The following is a 19,117-nucleotide window of genomic DNA, read 5'->3' on the forward strand; positions in this document are numbered from 1 at the left end:
ACTTGCAAAAGTTAGCATTTTTCTTTAATGTATAGCTGTTTATTTTGTGTATTACTCAAAACTTAATAGAAAACTAGACAGAAGTGACCAGCTGACAAATTTCTGCTCCACATACAAGACATGGCTAGTTTCTGGTCAGTTTGAAAGGCTATAGCTGTGTTTATTTTATTTTTTATTTTATTTTTGTTTAAGTTAATTACATTTCATTATTTTTGATGTTTTATTATAGCACTTGTTTCCTTTTGTCTTCGTGCATCGAATCTGTGTGGAGCAGTTAAACCTTACAGTTCCCACTTAGTCGTCTTCAGCTTTCTCTGTCTGCTGGCTACCTGCAAGCTCACCTACTTGAGTGCTATGCGATTCTGTAGTGAGGCCACAGGATACAGTCTTTTTTTTTTTTTTAGGTGTTAAATGTATTTGCAACAGCCTTCAAGATTACTGTGATAGTTTAGGCTTTGAGTGAATCACAACATACATTTTGGCCCAGAGGTAAAACAACTTTAAAGTCATTATGAATGCCTCCCTTTTTTGTTGCTTTTCTCCTTGACTTGTCTTTATGATTAGGTTTATTTATTATCATATATACTTTCTGCATTGGTTTGATTCGTGAATATGCATTGCTGTCATTGTATGTGATATTTCTTTTGTAATTATATAATTATTGCTATTTAAAAATATCACTGTTGCTTGACATGCATTGTAACATTTTTAGTTTCTGTCTGTTTTGCTATAAGATGATGTCAATAACTCAATAGACGCTTTGGTCATTTTGAAAAGAGATGAGATCTACTGTGCTGATTGATATTGGCAAGGATTTAAGCTTGTAGAAAACAAACAAAAGGTCTTTGCAGGCTTAGTTATCTAAAGATTCTTCAGTTACATGAGGCATTAAAGAACATTTCACATAATTTTTAAACAGTTTACATAAGTAAAGCAATTGGTTGTCTAACATATTAATTATAATCACTAGTTTGGCTGTAGCCTGCTGGATAAAAAGGTTTCTAAATTTGGATAGGGGTAAAGGATGTTAAAACCTGAAGTAATTTTTAAGTGAACTTTAATGTCCAACACTTTGTGCTTTTATAATGTGAGAGACATTCATTGACACCTCTGGTCAAGATGTTTAGACCTAAGATAAATTTATGTTTTATTGCAACATTATATTAGGGAAGCACTTAGTCTTCTCAATTAATCGAGGAACTTTACTGTTTTCACATTCTCTTGAGTTTGTGATTATAAGAGGTAGGATGCTTTCTCCATCTAACTTCACAGATTTTGTTAAAGATTTGTATATTTGTGGTTAAAGCTGTGTTTATCTGTAAAAGAAAGGTTTAAAAAAATAGTAAAGAAGAGACGGTATTTGCTCGACACAGGTTTGATTGAAAGTTAATAAAATAGGCAAACATCAAACTAAGATTCTGCATTGCTGGGTTGAAGATAAAGATTAGAAAGTCAGGTTTAATAAAGAAAAACTTGATTTGACTTTAAGCAGTTTACTTGTGAAGTCCTCATTATTTCATGCTTGTCGTTTAACATTTTGCACTTTCGTCCCAGTAGGTGGCGGTTATGTATATTATGCTGGTTGCCAACCACCAAAAAACATCCACAGAAGAAGAAGAAGAATGACGTCATTGGATAGCGGCGCCGCGGTGGACTGGAATGGGACCTGAAGATTTTTCCCAAATTTTGATAGCTTAATCCATGAATGGCGCCGAAACAGGACCCGAAGCCTAAATTTCAAGAAGGTATATAGTTGTTTGTTTGTCGTATTGTTTCGTGTGAGTTTCTGTCCGCTTTAAAGCGCCTGAATATTGCAGTTGTTGGAGGTGGAGCGGCTAGCCGTCATTGTTGTTGCAATAAAGATACAACGGGTTGTTATTAATTAGATTTGATAGTTTTAGCCGAGTATCCATGGCTTCAATAAAGCTTCTGATTTAGAGTGCATTGTGTTAATTTTAGAGATAGTTTTAACTTCATTCAGATAGCGTTAGCTACTGAGAGACTTCACCGCCCACCTCTGACAGTATTTTACCAAGCTAACCGTTAGCTCATATCTTGCTAACTTTAGTCTTTCTAACCATTGTCTATTGTTGCCATTTTGAATATATGTACATACAGATAGTATTATAGTTTTTTTTTTAATGGAAAAGCGAACCAAGCTAAGAATGCCACGCTTACTTACAGCTGAAAAATCCGTACTTCGGAGCAGAAGTACCCGCCAAGAACCGAATTGTTTTGTTTGATAGCTTGCCATAATCTTCATATCAGCTCGGAAGAATATACATCTATGACGAATAACTGTTTTGAAAGTTAAAGCTAAAATCAAGATAAATGCATTTTTTGATAAAGTACAGTGTACGGAAGCCTAGAATGACCATAGAAGTTATTTGCAAGATTTAAAAAAACTACAACCTGCGACTGTTTTTTTGTACTTCCGGTATATTTCTTCAAAGCTAAAAGCCGGACAAAACAAGCAACTCAAAAATGATGTATTGCAACGTTTGCCTATTTCAAAAATAATTTATTCGGGTCTAAAGAGCAAGTGAAAAGTTTTGTTTTGTACACAATTTAAGGAATTTTTGTAACTTCCGTCTGGTCACAATTAGTAAAATGCGTCTCGCCTTCTGAAGGCGCTGACCATTTCGTTCTTTTGTTGTGTTGTTTATTTTAAAGCCAAAATGAATCAATTAATGTTTGCCTGGATATACTTATTACCACTTTAGCAATCAATTAGCAAAAGTAATCATTAAATATCTTTATTTAGTTTAACGAATAGTACTTTTACTTGTATGCATAATCCCTAGGAATACTTGACACAGTGGGTAAGACATTTTTTACACATAATGTAGATGAGCAGAGACAAAATAGCAACATGTTGCTATTAAACAGGAAACAACTTGGCAAATTGCTCCAGAGCCTCCATAAGATCACAAATAAATGACGCAATGATCTAGTCTTGATGCAGTTTCCTTTGCTTGAGTCAGAAATTAGATAAAAATATTTTAAAAGTCATCTGTTCTTTTTTTGTTGCGTGTTTTTTTTAAGGAACTAAAAAAATGTATGTAGATGGAAAAAGAAATCTTAGAAACATAATTTGTAGGGTCATAAGAAAATAAAAAAGTTTGTCTGGCGCTAAAGCATGTCCTTTCCCTGTTATTGTTTTCCATATTTCTTCAGTGGAACTTAACTGTTTTATTTCCAATGCAGGTGAAAGAGTGCTGTGTTTTCATGGGCCATTGCTCTACGAAGCTAAGGTAGGCCGCCTTAGTTAAACTATTCTTATAAACACTCTCTTGATGTTTTTTTTCCTTTCAATCTTGACAGTAATTGGTAATTCTCTTTGCAGTGTGTTAAGATTAATATCAAGGACAAACAGATCAAATACTTCATTCATTACAGTGGTTGGAATAAGAAGTGAGTGTTCAGCTCCGATAATAAATGTCTATACTTGCATATTTGTAACAGTGGCTTGAGTACTCAAATAATATTTTCTCTTTCAGCTGGGACGAATGGGTTCCTGAAAGCAGAGTTCTGAAGTATGTGGACAGTAACCTTCAGAAACAGAAAGAGCTTCAGAGGGCCAATCAGTAAGTCCACTATGATGTCATGCGTTCAATCTTTTCCGTTTGATTTAATCTGTTTTGTTTTCTCTCCTTAATTGTCTGGAAAATTGTCTCATTTCATCAGAATCACATGTTCTTGATTAACTAAGCTTTTGTTTTCTCAATTTAGAGACCATTATGTAGAAGGGAGAATGAGGGGAGCTGCACCGAATAAGAAGATCCCTGCTGCATCGCAGAAAAATGATGTGTGAGTTATTTTTTTTCATCTCGTCTTTTTTTTTTTTTCTTTATCAAACTTTATAACTTGAGTTGTTGTTTTTGTTTTTTTCAGGAAAACCAAAAAGAACAAACAGAAGAGTGAGTATATATGTTGCTTTACTCTTAAACATTAAAAAGTATTTAAATTAAAACAGTTGATATTTTTGCCTGCATTAGACGTGTTAAGTAAATGTGTGTGTTTGCAGCTCCTGGAGCAGGAGAGGGAACAAGTTCAGGAGGAGATCCAATCCATCCTCCCAGGAAGAAGAGAGCACGAGTTGACCCAACTGTTGAGAGCGTAGGTTCAGGATTTCATATTATAACTATGTTCAGAACATAAAAACAACATATTTTTGATCCTTGAAGGACATCATTCATATAAGGTGCACAGATGAAACAATGTTTTGTTTTGTTTTCCTTCTGCTTAGGAGGAAACCTTTATAAACAGAGTTGAAGTTAAGGTAAAAATCCCAGAGGAGCTCAAACCATGGCTTGTGGATGACTGGGATCTGATCACACGTCAAAAACAGGTAAATAATCAACATTTGGTTATGTTTCCATATAGATTTCTAACCACACTTGCGTTGCATTTGGTAAAGAGTCTGGTTAAAAAAAAAGACTCTTTAAAAAGTTCATGATTCCAGTCTCTTTAATCATTTAACCCCAGAGGTTATGGAAGAGAGAATATTCCTCAGAATTATATTTTCAGCTATCTAAAGCTAAGATTTAAATAGCTGTAGATATGTACAGATTTAGGTATGTGGGTGTTTTTCTTCATCCCATTTCCTGGCTTACAGCGACCAGCACTTGTCCAGTCTGCTTGAATGTCATGTTCTCTTACATTTTTAAAAATGGCTAAAAGAAATTGGTCGCTGTTGCATCACCAGGCAAACAGGAAGTCACGTATTACTAACTGAAAGTTTTTTTTGACCCTTGTATTATAATTTTTCCCCCCGGATGGGTACATAATAAATAGATAGATAAAACCAGAGTGAGATTATGCTGCAGCAATAATATATATATATATATATATATATATATATATATATTTAAAGCTTTTAAGAGTTCCAGTAAGTAAGCCACAGAGAGAAGCTTCCAAACAACTATGTTTCAATTTGTTTTTCTTCAGCTTTTTCACCTTCCAGCCAAAAAAAACGTTGATGCTGTCCTCGAAGACTATGGAAACTACAAAAAATCAAGAGGAAACTCTGACAGCAAGTAAAGACTTGCCTTCATATTATTTTTTTTCCCCAGGATTTGTTTTATAGCCAGCTCCAAAAATGCCAAGAGAAACCTAAGTCTTTACCGGTGCAACTTGTTTTCCTTCAACACCCAGGGAGTTTGCTGTGAATGAGGTGGTCGCCGGTATCCGTGAATATTTCAACGTCATGCTGGGGACGCAGCTTCTCTACAAATTTGAGCGGCCTCAGTACGCAGACATCCTGGCAAACCACCCCGACACAGCCATGTCTCAGATCTACGGCGCGCCTCACCTACTCAGACTTTTCGGTAAACACTCAAAAAAAAAGAAGAATCTTTATAAAGAATGGTTATGAATAGCAGCAGTCAACAAAAATTAATAATTCAGACGCTTCAACTGCAGCTCAACTGCTTTTAGACTCAGTTTCATCTCCTACATGTGGGTTGAGAGATTTTCAGAAGTATTAAATTGACAATGTATTATTCAGTTGATTATTTACATACCTTTTGCCTCATTGTCAATATCTTAACTTATTACTGAAATACTGAAAACTTATTACTGAAAGGTGTTATTTATCATCAGCATTATATTTTTTTCTAAGATTATTTATAGAAAAACTAAATTAACGAAAAATGGTGATCAAATGTCAGACGGGACAGAATGTAGGCCATAAATGTATTATTATTTTTGCATATCATAAGTTAATAATTGTATTTGTAAGTGTTTTCGTGATGGTATATTTTGATATCTAATCAAAAATGAAATGCAACTAGAAATTATGTTGGAAGCAGCATATGATTATTTAATCTGTTTTTAAGTTTTGTTATAGTTTTTGTGCTGCAGTGCAATTTGAAATTTGATCCAAACATGTGATTGGTTGACCTCCATAGCAACCATCCCCACTGACTAGTGGATGGCGATATCAGATCAATTTACAATGTGTTGCAGCATAAGACCATGACATTTACATAAACAATTATTTTTAAATAAGCTATTTTTGTGAATGTAATGCATATTTTAGGTAATAACATTAATAAAATATAAATTAAGTAAATGATGCATTTTTTTTTTTCTTCAATGTTTATAAAATATATTCCATTTGACTCAAATTTTAATTAAATAGTTTTTACACTTTTGTACCTCTTTATTCAAAAATCCATTCAAAGTTTGTGAATTGTTGTTTTGACAGTGAGAATTGGGGCCATGCTGGCGTACACTCCCCTGGACGAGAAGAGTCTTGCACTGCTTCTCAGTTACCTACAAGACTTTCTCAAGTAAGTACTGGTAACTTATTCAACAAGCCTTCAAATGAAGAATCTGCAGCATAAACGAGCGTTTGTTTCTTTTTCAGGTATCTCGTTAAGAACTCTGCGTCACTCTTCAATGCAAGCGACTATGAAGTTGCTCCTCCAGAGTACCATCGAAAGGCGGTCTAAATTTTATTTTATTTTTTTAGTTGGATCTGAAACCTTTGTGTGTTAAAGATCAGAAAACTCTTTCAGTTGGAAAAAAAAACCCTTTGAAGCACAGATTTTGTAACATTATTTTTGCTTCTCAGAAGAATCATGTGTGAATGAAGTTGGTTTTTTTGGTTTTTGTTTTTTTTTTTTTTTCCAAGAGGAACGCTGCTGAGAACTTTTTGCCCCGTATTGGTATGTTTTTGATTACCACTTTTATGTTTACTCTGTTTTTTTGTTTTTTGTCTGAGGCTGATTCACAAATTTGGACAGCACCGTTTTTTTCTTCTATTTCTCGACTTGAAACAGATACTGGTTACAAACATCCTGGAAGCAGTTATTTTCTAATAAAAGTCTTTCATTCGTTTCCTGCTGTGCTGTCTTTTATAGTCCCACTTGGTTTGTTTGACATCACTTTGCTATTCCTTATTTAATTAAACTGATATGTATTTAGTTAGTAACACCTGTCTACCAAGATCAAATATAAACTATAATTTATTAGCTTTCTGTGTCTGAAGATGGAAATTTTGTTCATTGTCTTGAGGAAATTAGTTCAATCTGAGTCAGTTTTTTGGCTAGAGGAAGTGTGTGAACAACAATTTTTAACTTTTGCCACGAGGTTGACAAGAATATACTTTGATCCAAGTCATTCTAATTTTGCTCCCTTTAAATGATTTTCTTCCAGGATTGCTCCTTACTAAACTCTTATCGAGTTTCTTATCCACTCAGGAAAAACATTCATGTGCCATAATACTGCCACCACCATGTTTCACTTCAGGATGTATTTTTGTTGTGTCATAAGTCCTGACTTTTAAGCAAACTGGTTGGCGTAGAAGATAATTATGAATGGAATAAGATATTGATAATTAAAACACTCGGGAAGAATTTCAGATTTGCATATTTTACAGGTTGAATGTCTGTTATGAGACACATTAACTTTCAAGACTGTCATATCTTGCTCTGATGGCTGGTGGAAATCGTTTTCTGCATTTGCTGTTTTTTTTTTTGTTTTTTTTAAAGAACATAGAATATATTTTGAAGCCAACTCTTTCTCCTTTCTGCCTCCAGCTGTTATCCGCCCCCCCACCCCCACACACACACACACACACTGTTGTGTCTTCACACCATGAAAGAGAGAGAAACCAAATATTAGCTTGAGGCTGATTTGTGGTTTCATCTGTCAGACACTTGCATTTATTATGGCAAGAACAATCTTAACTCTTTTTCTTTTTTTCTTTTTTAAGAATTTGTTTAATCCAAGTTTCCCCAGCCCTAACCAGAAGCATATGTGTTTTTACTGCAGAGAGTTCTCACTTTGCTGCACCCTGACTGCTTAAAACAAAAACACCATAAGGAAGAGCGACATTTACTGAGGCCTCCTCTGAAAAGCCACTTGCCTGCTCCTTGTTCCTCTTGCGTTACTGCCACAGCTAATCCTAAACATAACACAGGTCTGGCCACCCTCTGGGCCGTCACGTAAACCAAGAGACAAAAGAGCCATTTAGTGGTGTCATTATTCAGAGAGGGACAAATACATTGTTTGCACAAAACAGACACCACTTCTTAGTGCGATGGATGGTTTTTTAGCTATTTTTCTCCTAGTAGTTTCTGTTTAAAACGGATTCAAGATTAGTCCTAATGCACCAGAATAGCTCATGTTGGAGGTTTTGGAGATAAAGTCCAGACTGAGATGGTTTGGACATGTTCAGAGGAGGAACAATGGTCACGTCGGTAGAAAGATGCAGAGGACAAAGCCACTGTGGAGGAGGCAAAGAGGAAGACCAAAAAAGGAGATTTATGGATATGGTGAAAGAGGACATGGAGTTAGTTGGTGTGAGGTTAGAGGATACGACTATATGGAGACAGATGATTCGATGTGGCGACCCCTGAAGGGAAAAGCCAAAAGAGAAGAAAAAGATTTATGAGCACAACTGCTAAGCATGTGTGAGAAGCCTTGAGATAAATTCATCTTTTATTGCACTGTCTAAAATTGTGAAAATATGGTTTTAAACTCTGTCGACCTTATTTCTTTTGCCACAATTATCAGTAGCCCTGACAATTCCTTTGAAATAGATGGATAAATAAATGTGCACATAAACACAGCTCTGGAAAAAGTTAAGAGACCACTCAAAATGGTCAGTTTCTCTGAATTTACTTTTTAAAGCTATACAGTATGTTTGAGTAAAATGAACATTGTTCTTTTATTTTATGAACTACTGACAACATGTCTGAAATATCAAGCAGAAAAAAATTATATTTATTTGCAGAAAATGAGAACTGGTCAAAATAATGAAAAAGATGCAACGCTTTCAATCCTCAAATAATGCAAGGAAAAAAAAACAAGTCCATATTAATTTAGAAACAATTCCAATGTTTTAACTCAGGAAGAGTTCAGAAATCAATATTTGGTTGAGTAACCATAAGGTTGTGTGTGAAAGAAGTGACAAAAAGTATTAAGCTTTTCCCAATGTTCTATTTTTTCAGATGTACCTGTAAATTCCTTGAGCTTAAAAAAATTATTGCAAATTATGGTCTAATAGTTTTATAATGTATATAATAAATAAATGTATTGCAAATATAAACAATTCACATTTTTAAATACACCAGATCAGACAAATGTGCACCAGCAGAGAGTTGCAGTGCTGTTTGGAGTTGAAGCTTATTTTCTTATTTCTACGTTTTGGAGTGAATACGTGAGAAATTTCTGTTCTTCTAAAATTATACATGCAGAATTTTGGAGTTCTCTTCATAAAATTCAATCCAGAGCACTTCATGTTTTCTCTTCATGTGACCTGATTTAATCCTTCCACCTATAAAGTTTGTGTCAGTTTCTACTTTAACCACCAGATGGCAGGATTGTCATCCTAATATACCACCAAGCACGCATTTGTACTGTTGGTATTTTTCCTGATTTTGGTGTTTTTTTTTTCTTTTTTTTTTTTTTTTTTTTTTGATTGGTTGTACCGTAACAGAAGCTTGCTGATCCAGTGTCTCTGGAGAAAGATGATATTGTTTGGAGTATGTCATGCCAATAATAATAATTTTAAAAAGCCTGCTAACTCAACCGGGCTGCAAACTTAAAAGAAAATCTTGCAGAGACTCCAAACAGCTTGGTCTTATTAGACATCGAGTGTTATCAGTTTATCTTGCTGATGAAAGCCATTTGTGTTACATATGACTCCTCCAGAGCGTATCCATCTGCTCCGAGCTCAGTCTGTGTTTAATGTGGTTGTGAATGTTTCCCCAGACTGGGACTTAGTGGTAGACTAATTACACAACGGGCAGGCAGCCTCGGTTGTACACCACTGCCAGAGTCTTGTGTGACTGTATGTCATTAGTACTGGAAAAGTGCCTCGGCCACAAAGGGCTGCGGTCACCCTGGGCCTTTAAAACATGAAAGCTGCCATGCCGCTCCTCTGTAGAAGGAATTTGCAAGACATAAACAGACAGTAAAATGGAAAATCACATCTGAGCCTGTTTGTTTTCCTGAAAGGAGGCCAGAATTGGTAATTCTTACTCAGATTCTTTCCAATAACAGTGAGCAGTCCAAATAAAGGACAAGGACTATTTGATCCATCTGTTTTCACTGTGGCGTAGTAGTGGTTTTATGCTTAAGATCTCAACTTGGCTGGGCGGAAAGAAACTGCAGAGACTTGAGAACACATTGAGGCCTTATTTATTTAATTTGTACATTGGGTTTATCACCTGTGTTGTGACTATTTCTTTTCTACAGTAAAGCCAGCTGCAGAGCATGTAGTATATTCACTCTGTCACCATGTGTTCACAAAGAAACCCCACTAGGGGAATTACAACATATATATATATATATATATATATATATATATATATATATATATATATATATATATATATATATATATATATATATATATATATACACTTAACACACAAATGCATTTTTCTTACAAATGTGGCACAATTTAAAGGAAAATGAACAGATGATGTATTGGCAAGAATCATCTTTACATTCTAGAAATAATCAACCAGTTCAGACACAAACTTTCTTGCTTGTTGTGCAAATACTGTTTGCACAAAAACTATTAAAAGAAAGAAAGAGTAAATATAACAAAAGTTTGTTTTTTGAGGTAATTATCTATTAAAATATTTCTGAAGTACAATGAAATGTACAGTCCAGGGGTTAGAATACTTTTTTATTTCCCTTGAATCTTTTTGCTAATTACCTCACAATCATTAAAATAAACAAACAAACAAAAACAAGTGATCCAATTTCATGTTTGCATGGAAAAACTTTTAAATCATGACTTTTTTTGGTGGGCTGCACAGTGGAACAGCTGTTGGCGCTGTTGCCTTGCAGCGAATCCTGGCTTGACATTGAGTTATAAATACGTCATAAATACTGTATAGTTTTTTTTTTTTTTCCTGCCAACCAAATATTGAAATTCACCCTTTCTGAAAAAGATGCACAGCGAACAAAAGAAGCCTTTCTCTGAAACATATTCCTACAAGTTCTAGATGACACACATACAAAAAATACCTTTTCTGTCAAACCGTGTTATGTATTTACATGCTGATAGGATCTTTGGTTCCAACTCTATGTTGGCCAAAATAATGCAGCAGAACTGCAAAGGCCCTGAGCTTCACCTCGTCTAGTTAGTGTCCAAGTGCAAATTAGCCCTCCAGCGAAACAGTTAAATGCTAATTTAATCTACGGGGACTTCACTTTTTTTTCCTCACATCACCTTGGTGGAAGAAAATGGTGCTTTCTTTTGATGTCGAGCAGAGATGTAAAACGCTGTGAACTTGCAACTGAATATCTAAAAAGATAACCCTCCGTCTCTGTCCCTCATTAGGCAGAATGTAGAGCTAAAACACCTTTTCATGTCGCCACAGTAAACAGCTTAATGTGTACCTCTTTCATCTGCTGCTGCCCCAGAGTCTCACCGCTGCTTTGATCCACACCCGAGTGTCTGAGCACGATCACACCATTTCACACACACACACAAAAATATGTTTCCATTTTAATTTGGATTTTCTCACAAACTCGTTTCTCAACACCTCCACTAGGACGATGAATGCAGGGTGAACGCATCTATTAATTTTTGACACCTTTGAGGAAGTTTCTACAAAGAGCTCTGGAAGCTTTGTTTTAGCCTGCTCTCAAAAAAAGTCTAATTTTTTTTTTTTATTTACCAGGCTTATATATTACATTATATATTACATTTTCACCAGTGTTTAAGTGGAGGATCAATTTATATGAAGATGTTAGTTATACATTAACTGTGCAAATAACAATTTTTTTCTTTTTATTTATTAGTTACCAATGAATGTAAACTAATTACACAAATAAATCAGGGTTCTGTAATTAACTGGAAAGTGATGCACAACATTTCTTCACCCTGCAGAGGGCAGAATTGGCTGACAAATTAGTAATTAAAAGAAGACAGCAGAAAACACTTATAGTTTCTAAAAGAAACCCTGTGTGAACATCTACTGGATGGGAACGCCAAAAGTGCCACAATCAGATAAACAGACAAATAATTACATAATTATTTGTTGAAAATAAAAATTCAAACAAAAACAAATATGAAGGGTAAATATTTCAAAGGCAAAACTCATGTAAATGTCAATTACACTATAAACTATAATTCACTAATTTCACCTCAAGTCCATTTCAGACCAATCATCTTGTCTCAATCAATATCAAACCCGCCCACTTATATGGAATGCCTCTCGGGGCAAAAACGCGTGAATATTTCACGTGACTGTGTACAATGCAAAGGCAATGTGTAAAATATGTGATGTTTACCTGTCTAATAAGTGTCAAAATCTTGCGTAATTAACATGTAGGCTACACATAAAATAAATATGCGTTGTTTGCGCAAGCAGCCTCTGGTAATGTCCCTTTTAGGCAACGGAACTTCCTCTGAGTTTTAGTCGCAACTCTTTGGCTGTTTCTGATTAAGGGCTAAAGCAGTTTAGCAAAGATGGGCCTGGGGTTCGTCCCACCCTTCTATCCATTTCATTAGTAAATATATAAGCAGATTGAATGGACGGTTGCACTGGACTACTCTTGTTTTAGCTTCTTAATCATATCATACAATACATACATTACACAAAGTGACATGGACAGTTTGAGTACCGAGGTCAAGACAAATCCCTCACTCCGTCAGCACAGTTCTAGGAGATATAGCTGTCATGGCTGAGGCCTTCAAATGAAATGTCGGCATTAAAGGAAGGAACAAATATATTTCTAAATGCTTAAGTTAAATTCCATCTGTTCCTGCAACAGGGTATATTTTTGTCTTATGTTTTTTACTTGCAATAAATTCCATAGTGTTGCGGTTGTTGTCCACAGTAATAGCTTTTGGATTTGCCCTGGCAAGCCTCTCCTTCAGCAACCCAATATATATTTTTGAGAAGCCTAAGAAAACTCTTCTGTTTTATCCAAAAATCTCAAATAACGTTTAAAGGAGTCTCTGAACATAGTCAAAAGATAAGACGGAGATAAGATAGTAGTAGAAACGCAATGGTTTGGGCTTGTTTATCTGCCTCACTACTTAAAAGGTTGTTGGAGCTACTAAGAATAGTTTGTCAAATTTAAACGAGCTTGATGTTAGGCCACATGTTTGAAGTTAAATCTAATTAGTTTTTGCAAATTTGATTTTGTTGACTAAATTAGAAAAGATATTCCTTTCCTCATTTTTGAAAATCATAAGCTATTTTGTATCCTCTGATTTGTGCTGACATTTTCAGCACAAATTATATGTTGGCAAAGTAAAGGTGAATCGGTAACACTTTATTTGAAGAGGGTTGAATAAGACTGACATGACACTGTCATAAACACCTGTCTTGAACATGAAAAAGCCTTCATGAATATTTATGACTGTTGTCATCTTTTAATACAAAGTTGACATTATTCAAAATGTCTTTGTTATGACAACTTGATATTAACCAGGAAATCATTGCTGTTTAAACTTTACCTTTAATAACATAAAGTTACCTAATTTTTAAAGTGCAATCAGTAATACTTTTATAACAAATTTATATCAGTAATGATTTCTTGGTTAATGTCAAGTTGTCATAACAAAGACATTTTGAATCATGTCAACTTTGTATGAAAAGTGTCATAATTTACCGAATGACGCTTTATGACAACAGTCATAAATATTCATGTTCATGACAGGTGTTATGTCATGTTTATGACAGTGTCATGTCAGTCTTATTCACCCCCCTTCAAATAAAGTGTTACCGGTGAATCTAATAAAAATAATATGTCCATGTTGACTTTGGACTTAAGAAGTTGACCAACATCAGCAGAAGACATGACTCCCCACATCATCACTGACTATGGAAATATCCACTGGACTTGAAGCAACATGGATGCTGTCCCTCTCTCTTCCTCCAGACTCTGGGACTTTGATTTCCAAATGAAGTACAACACTTTACTTCCATCTGAAAAGAGAACTTTGAACCACTTTGCAACAGTCCAGATAAGACGCTTCTGTTGCTGTCTCTAGTTCAGGAGTGGTTTGACACAGAAATGCGACATCTGTAGCCGACATGTGGGATTCATCAATGTGCAATGAATCTTGATGAGGTGACTCCAGTGTCAGTCTGAATGAATTTTGCTTGACAATCCTCTCATCCAGGTGCAAATTTTCCAACCACAATTTTTCCTTTCACTCAACTTTCTATGAATATGGTTGAATACAGCACTGAAAGGAGCCAGCTTCTGTAACGATGACCTTTTTGTGGCTTGCCAGTGATTGTCCTCTGGACATCTGTGAAGCCAGCAGTCTTATTCACTTGCAACATTTGTGAGTTAATTCAATGATTAGACTGTGAAGGCAATGGTTGCAGGTTGGCTATATCACTTTTTCACAATATGCACATTTCTGAGACTGACTTTTTTTTTTTATTCAATGTCCAACTGGGATCAATAAAGTATTTTTGCATTTAAATTTTGAGTTTTCATCAACAGTAAGCCATAATTATCAAAATTACAAATAATAGGGCCTTGAAATATTATTGTGTAGTGATTCACTTTCTACAATGAGTGACCATGAATATTTAACTTTTTCATGATATTCAAATGTTTTGACACGTACCTGCATACAATATACAGCAAAATAACTTTTTTTTTTTTTACAGACAATATATGCCTTCATTTAAATAAGAATTTGTACTTGTATAAATGATGAACTGCTTTCCCTAAAACAGCCAGACTGTGGCATATATAGTTCAGATTTCCAGGACTGTGGAGCTGGTATCTCATTAGGAGGCCTGAAAACTTGACAGATTCTCCTCCAACTGCGCTGTCGGTCAGTTCCGGGCCGGCGGATTCCTTCTGACCTCGACATGCCACAGCGTTGCCCTCGGTGCTCCAGCTACCCGTGCTGCTTGTTGACAGCTGCTCCCTTTAAGAGCTGCTCGGGACTGGCCTGGTGCTGACCTCCTGCCAGTCCACTGAAGGCCCGGCAGAGGCAGGCTCAGACCAGGAGGAGAGGGCGAAGTCGAGGCGAGTAACAAGGAGTGTCAGAGAATGCATGAACGTCCACAAGAACACATAGGGGAGTTGAGGGAAAACTCTCAACACATTTCCACTGTGCAAATCAGAGTGCAAACTGTTAATTAAAAAAAAAAATTACAGCTTTCTCTTTGCCTGCAGGTACTTTTCCTAACTTATAAATAGTTGTTAGGAGGTAGAATGACACAAATGTTTAAGCAGTCGGTGTCTAATTTGCAAGTCGATATAATGCGGTATGAGCTGGCCTCATGTTGAGCCGACTGTGGGAACACGGAGCGGTGTATGATTATAATTTTAGAGGAAAATGTTAGGTTTCCTCTCGGCTCATAAATAGTCTATCATCATCGAGTGGCACACGGCTGAGCAAAAAAAAAATTACCCCAGAATTTTGTGCTGCACATCAAACACAACTGGCAGAGACTCAATTAATGATTAATATGCCAGCTGTTGGTGGCGGTGGCATTTCAAATGTGAGAAGGACTCCCATCGGATGTTTGATCACCTGATGCAGTTGTGTCGGAACACAACAACAAAGGTGTTGGAGGCGCCGTTGAGCGAGTGAGCTCAAATGTTTTGAGCCACCTCCTCCATGATATCATGAGATATTTATTGTTACAGTGGAACAGGTCTACGGAGCCCTCCCAGCAGCGAGGCCCGCACCCAAAACAACGCTCCGTTCACACTTCGGCGGCGAGGACGTCGCAGAAGCGGCCTTGACGGCGTATTCTGACCCGGAGGGCCAAAGAGAGACAGGAAGCAGTTGGCTCACGCTCAACTGAAGCGATGCATGGGACTTTCCCACACGCCTCGGGACGCTCCTCTTCCAGCCCAGTCTGTGGTTGGAGCGTGTGTCTGCACCACTTCACACCAGGGAGAGTAAAAAGAGGAGGAGGAGGAGGAGGGAGGCTTACTGTAGAAGTTGGAGAAAACTTTTCAGAGGGGATTCATTGCCCCTTAGCAGAGAGAACAGCATAAATTATTTGCGCTGGCAGATGTTCACAGACCCAAATATGCATGAATTTGTAGAGCTGGCAGGCTTCCCTCAGCCAAACTTACTGCTTTTCACGATGCGTGCAGAAGCAGTTGTTATTCTGGCTGTTTTACAGAGAGCATTAATCTGAGCTGTCAGCACCACCAACCACTTTGGTGGAAATTATTTCACTCCTTAATAAGGGAACTCTGGTGCTATATTACATATGGCGGTCGGACGAACATTCTTGGTGGGTCTGTCATCATGTTGCTGTTCTCCAACAGTGAGGCTTCTGTGTTTGGCCCGTAGCACATTCTGTAACCAAGAGATGAAAAGAATACTCTAACTAGACATTAAATGGAACCGCAGCCTCTCAAATTCTCACTTTTGATGGCGATGTGGAGTGCCTCCTGCCAGCAGGAAGGAGAAATTCAAAATTGTGTTGACTGATCAGTGTAAATTGTTTAACTGAAGCTGAAAACATCTTGAAAGCAAACTATTTACCAAAATATATTTCCAGGGAATCAGAATGGGAAAAGAAGTGTGATTTTTTTAACTGAACTCCGTCGTGTGATGAAATAGCAAAAACCTTCTGTTAATTTTTTTTTAATTATTATTACATTTGACAGACATCCTGAAACTCAGCAGCTACTCCACAACTGACACTTGACTGAACAGCACTGTCATATTACAGTAAATGTGAGTTCACATAGTAAGGATTTATAGACAATTTGCCAAGCTAAAAAGAGAAAGGCAGGATATCTTTTGAGTGCAGTGGCTCGGAGACCCAGGACTGGACTCTGGGTAGTCTGGTCTACCTGTGATGATGTCTGCTCTGGTTTTCACAGACTCAGACTTTAATGTGCTCAAACATGCATCAGAAAACATTTCCGAGCAACTGCGTCAAAAGAATACTTTATGTTGCCAAGCCATGCAGTGGTTGCACAAGTCTAACATTTCTATACGTAATCAATCTGTCCGCTTAAACTGCACTGCATTAACGTTGCTGTCAAACAGCTTTTCAAAGACGCTGTCTGCTGCACAACTGGAACTCCAATAATCCATTTTCAGTTAGTTTAAATAAGGTAACATATTGTATTGATGTACAAAGTTACCTCAAACTAATGTTACGTATTTGGTTAGAAATCAAGTGAACCTCTGCCTATTCACAGTTCAGTATCCGCGGTTTCACCTATTTCTAGATTTTTGTTGTGTAACTTTATTCCTAAAACCTGCCCATTCTAGGGTGTTTTTGTTGAGCATGTAAAATATTCCAAAGAAAAATGCTGCTTTGGAAGTTCAAATACAATAATTGGCACGCTATTGGTTGGTGTTTGCAAAGCAGCCAATCAAGGAGTGGCATTTATTGACCTTGGTGCTGATTGGCCGAGGAAAAGCAAATCATTGCTGAATATGTAAACATGTATGGGTAACATTTGGAGAGAACCAGCAGACAATATGTGCAGACATAGAATTAGAAAGTAAAGCTAAAATTATGCACTTTACCACCTGATAGACCTTATGCTTACAAACAACAGCCATGGTTGCCTTGAAGGTCTGCTTGTCAATTATCTTAAAGCTATTGGTTGTTAACTGGTGCATAAACTGTGTTTTTTTTTTTTTTTTCCTTTTCACTCAGTCTTGGATTGACCCGTTTCTGACTGGCTAATATATTTTAACCAACATCCTGAGGAAAATGTTTTGATTAAACAAACTATATTTGGTGGGAGAGGAATTTTTTTTTATGCTTTACTTTTTTGGTGATCTCATCTTTTTCTGAAACGCTGGGGAAAGTCAGAGTGTTCAATCCATTATTTTCTCTTATTTTCTCAATACACAAGCAAACATTTATTTAACATAATTCCCATTAAAATATTGCTTCCCATCTACAGCAGTTGGAGGCATGTGACTGTACATTTTGAAACAGGCAAAGCCCTAAATCTTGTTCAAACAATTACTTATCTGCTTTAGAAACAATAGAGTGGTTGAGTTGGATGTATTCTAGTTCAAAAGTTTGAGATTTTCTATCTCTTAAGTATAATACTACCGTTTGCTACACAAACGCTACATGCTTACATGAAATTCTTGCAGTAAAAAGTACATCTCAAATTACTGTGTGGTGCTTAAAAGAGGCTTTATAACTTAAATAATCACACCACATTCAGAGGTTTCTGTTTTCTTCGCAACAAATGTTAGCAGATATTAAATTCGCAGCATGTAGCACTTTTCAGTGGCTTTTACCGTAAAGTTTTTGCAACAGCTTTAGACTGTTACCTTGTGCATGAGCTAAAGTCTTTATAGTTGTCCCTATTGGGAACGGATTTTGAAAATACATGTTACAGTGAGTTATGCAATTAGTTATTCTGGCCATACTGGGCTACAGTCATTACAACGGCTCTACTGAGCATTTTGAAAAAGGAGTAATTTGTGACTGCAATGCGCTGCCTGTTGAGGTAAAATATCATGTTGCTATCTATTCAGTCATTTTTATAGGTACTGAGTCATAAACCAAATATGCTTCACACCTGCATGAGAAGCACATAACAAAAAAACATAGCATAGTAAAGCTATCATCAGTGCTTGGAGATGCAAATAACAGCAATAAAGACGGATGAGACAACCTGAAACTGTCACGTTGTGTCTAACTGCTGAGGGAAAAATGACTTACAGCCTTTTCAGCCAGAGAGCTTTGGCAGACTGCCACTTAGCTAGGTCCCCCTGAGGGCCCTTACTCGTGAATCAGAGAAAATGGGAATTACACATATTAAAGAGGGTAAACGTCAGTAATCACAGCATTGGGAGGGTGCTTGAGGACTCATCAGGCATGCCTTTTTTAGAGACACTTGTTTCAAGGAGCCACGGCGTTCAGAAGCCGCCGGCAACGCCAGGATTACACAGTTCACCTTATGAGATTCCCAGTCAGCACACCTGTGTTTACACCTCAGCTGTGTCTGGCCTACACACCGATGGAACGCACTGCCGAAGCACCACCTGATCCCTCTGAAGCGCGCTCGGCTTACGCTTTGACATATCGGTTGTTGTCTCCTGTCCATTGATATTTCCAGCCTGTTTGCCTTGCATTGACTGTTGTGTGGTCCCTCGCAGCGGTGGACCTGGTGGTTTTTGACATGGGAAAGTTTGTTTGTTTGTCTGTCTGCT

At 36.8% G+C, this 19,117-nt stretch overlaps 1 protein-coding gene across 1 annotated transcript; it reads left to right on the forward strand.

Annotated features, from left to right (window-relative positions):
- The first annotated feature begins 1,594 nt into the window (after positions 1-1,594).
- Positions 1,595-6,537, forward strand: morf4l1 (mortality factor 4 like 1). Its single transcript, XM_015057184.1, has 12 exons — positions 1,595-1,745; positions 3,208-3,254; positions 3,347-3,414; positions 3,501-3,587; positions 3,733-3,810; positions 3,895-3,920; positions 4,028-4,119; positions 4,250-4,351; positions 4,951-5,039; positions 5,158-5,330; positions 6,212-6,296; positions 6,374-6,537. Exons 1-12 carry the CDS (start codon positions 1,706-1,708, stop codon positions 6,456-6,458), a joined length of 972 nt encoding a protein of 323 aa, XP_014912670.1. The 5' UTR covers positions 1,595-1,705; the 3' UTR covers positions 6,459-6,537.
- Positions 6,538-19,117: the final 12,580 nt, after the last annotated feature.

Source organism: Poecilia latipinna, unplaced genomic scaffold (genome assembly GCF_001443285.1).
Source record: "Poecilia latipinna isolate Pla-1442-1.1 unplaced genomic scaffold, P_latipinna-1.0 Scaffold1442, whole genome shotgun sequence".
NCBI lineage: Eukaryota > Metazoa > Chordata > Actinopteri > Cyprinodontiformes > Poeciliidae > Poecilia > Poecilia latipinna.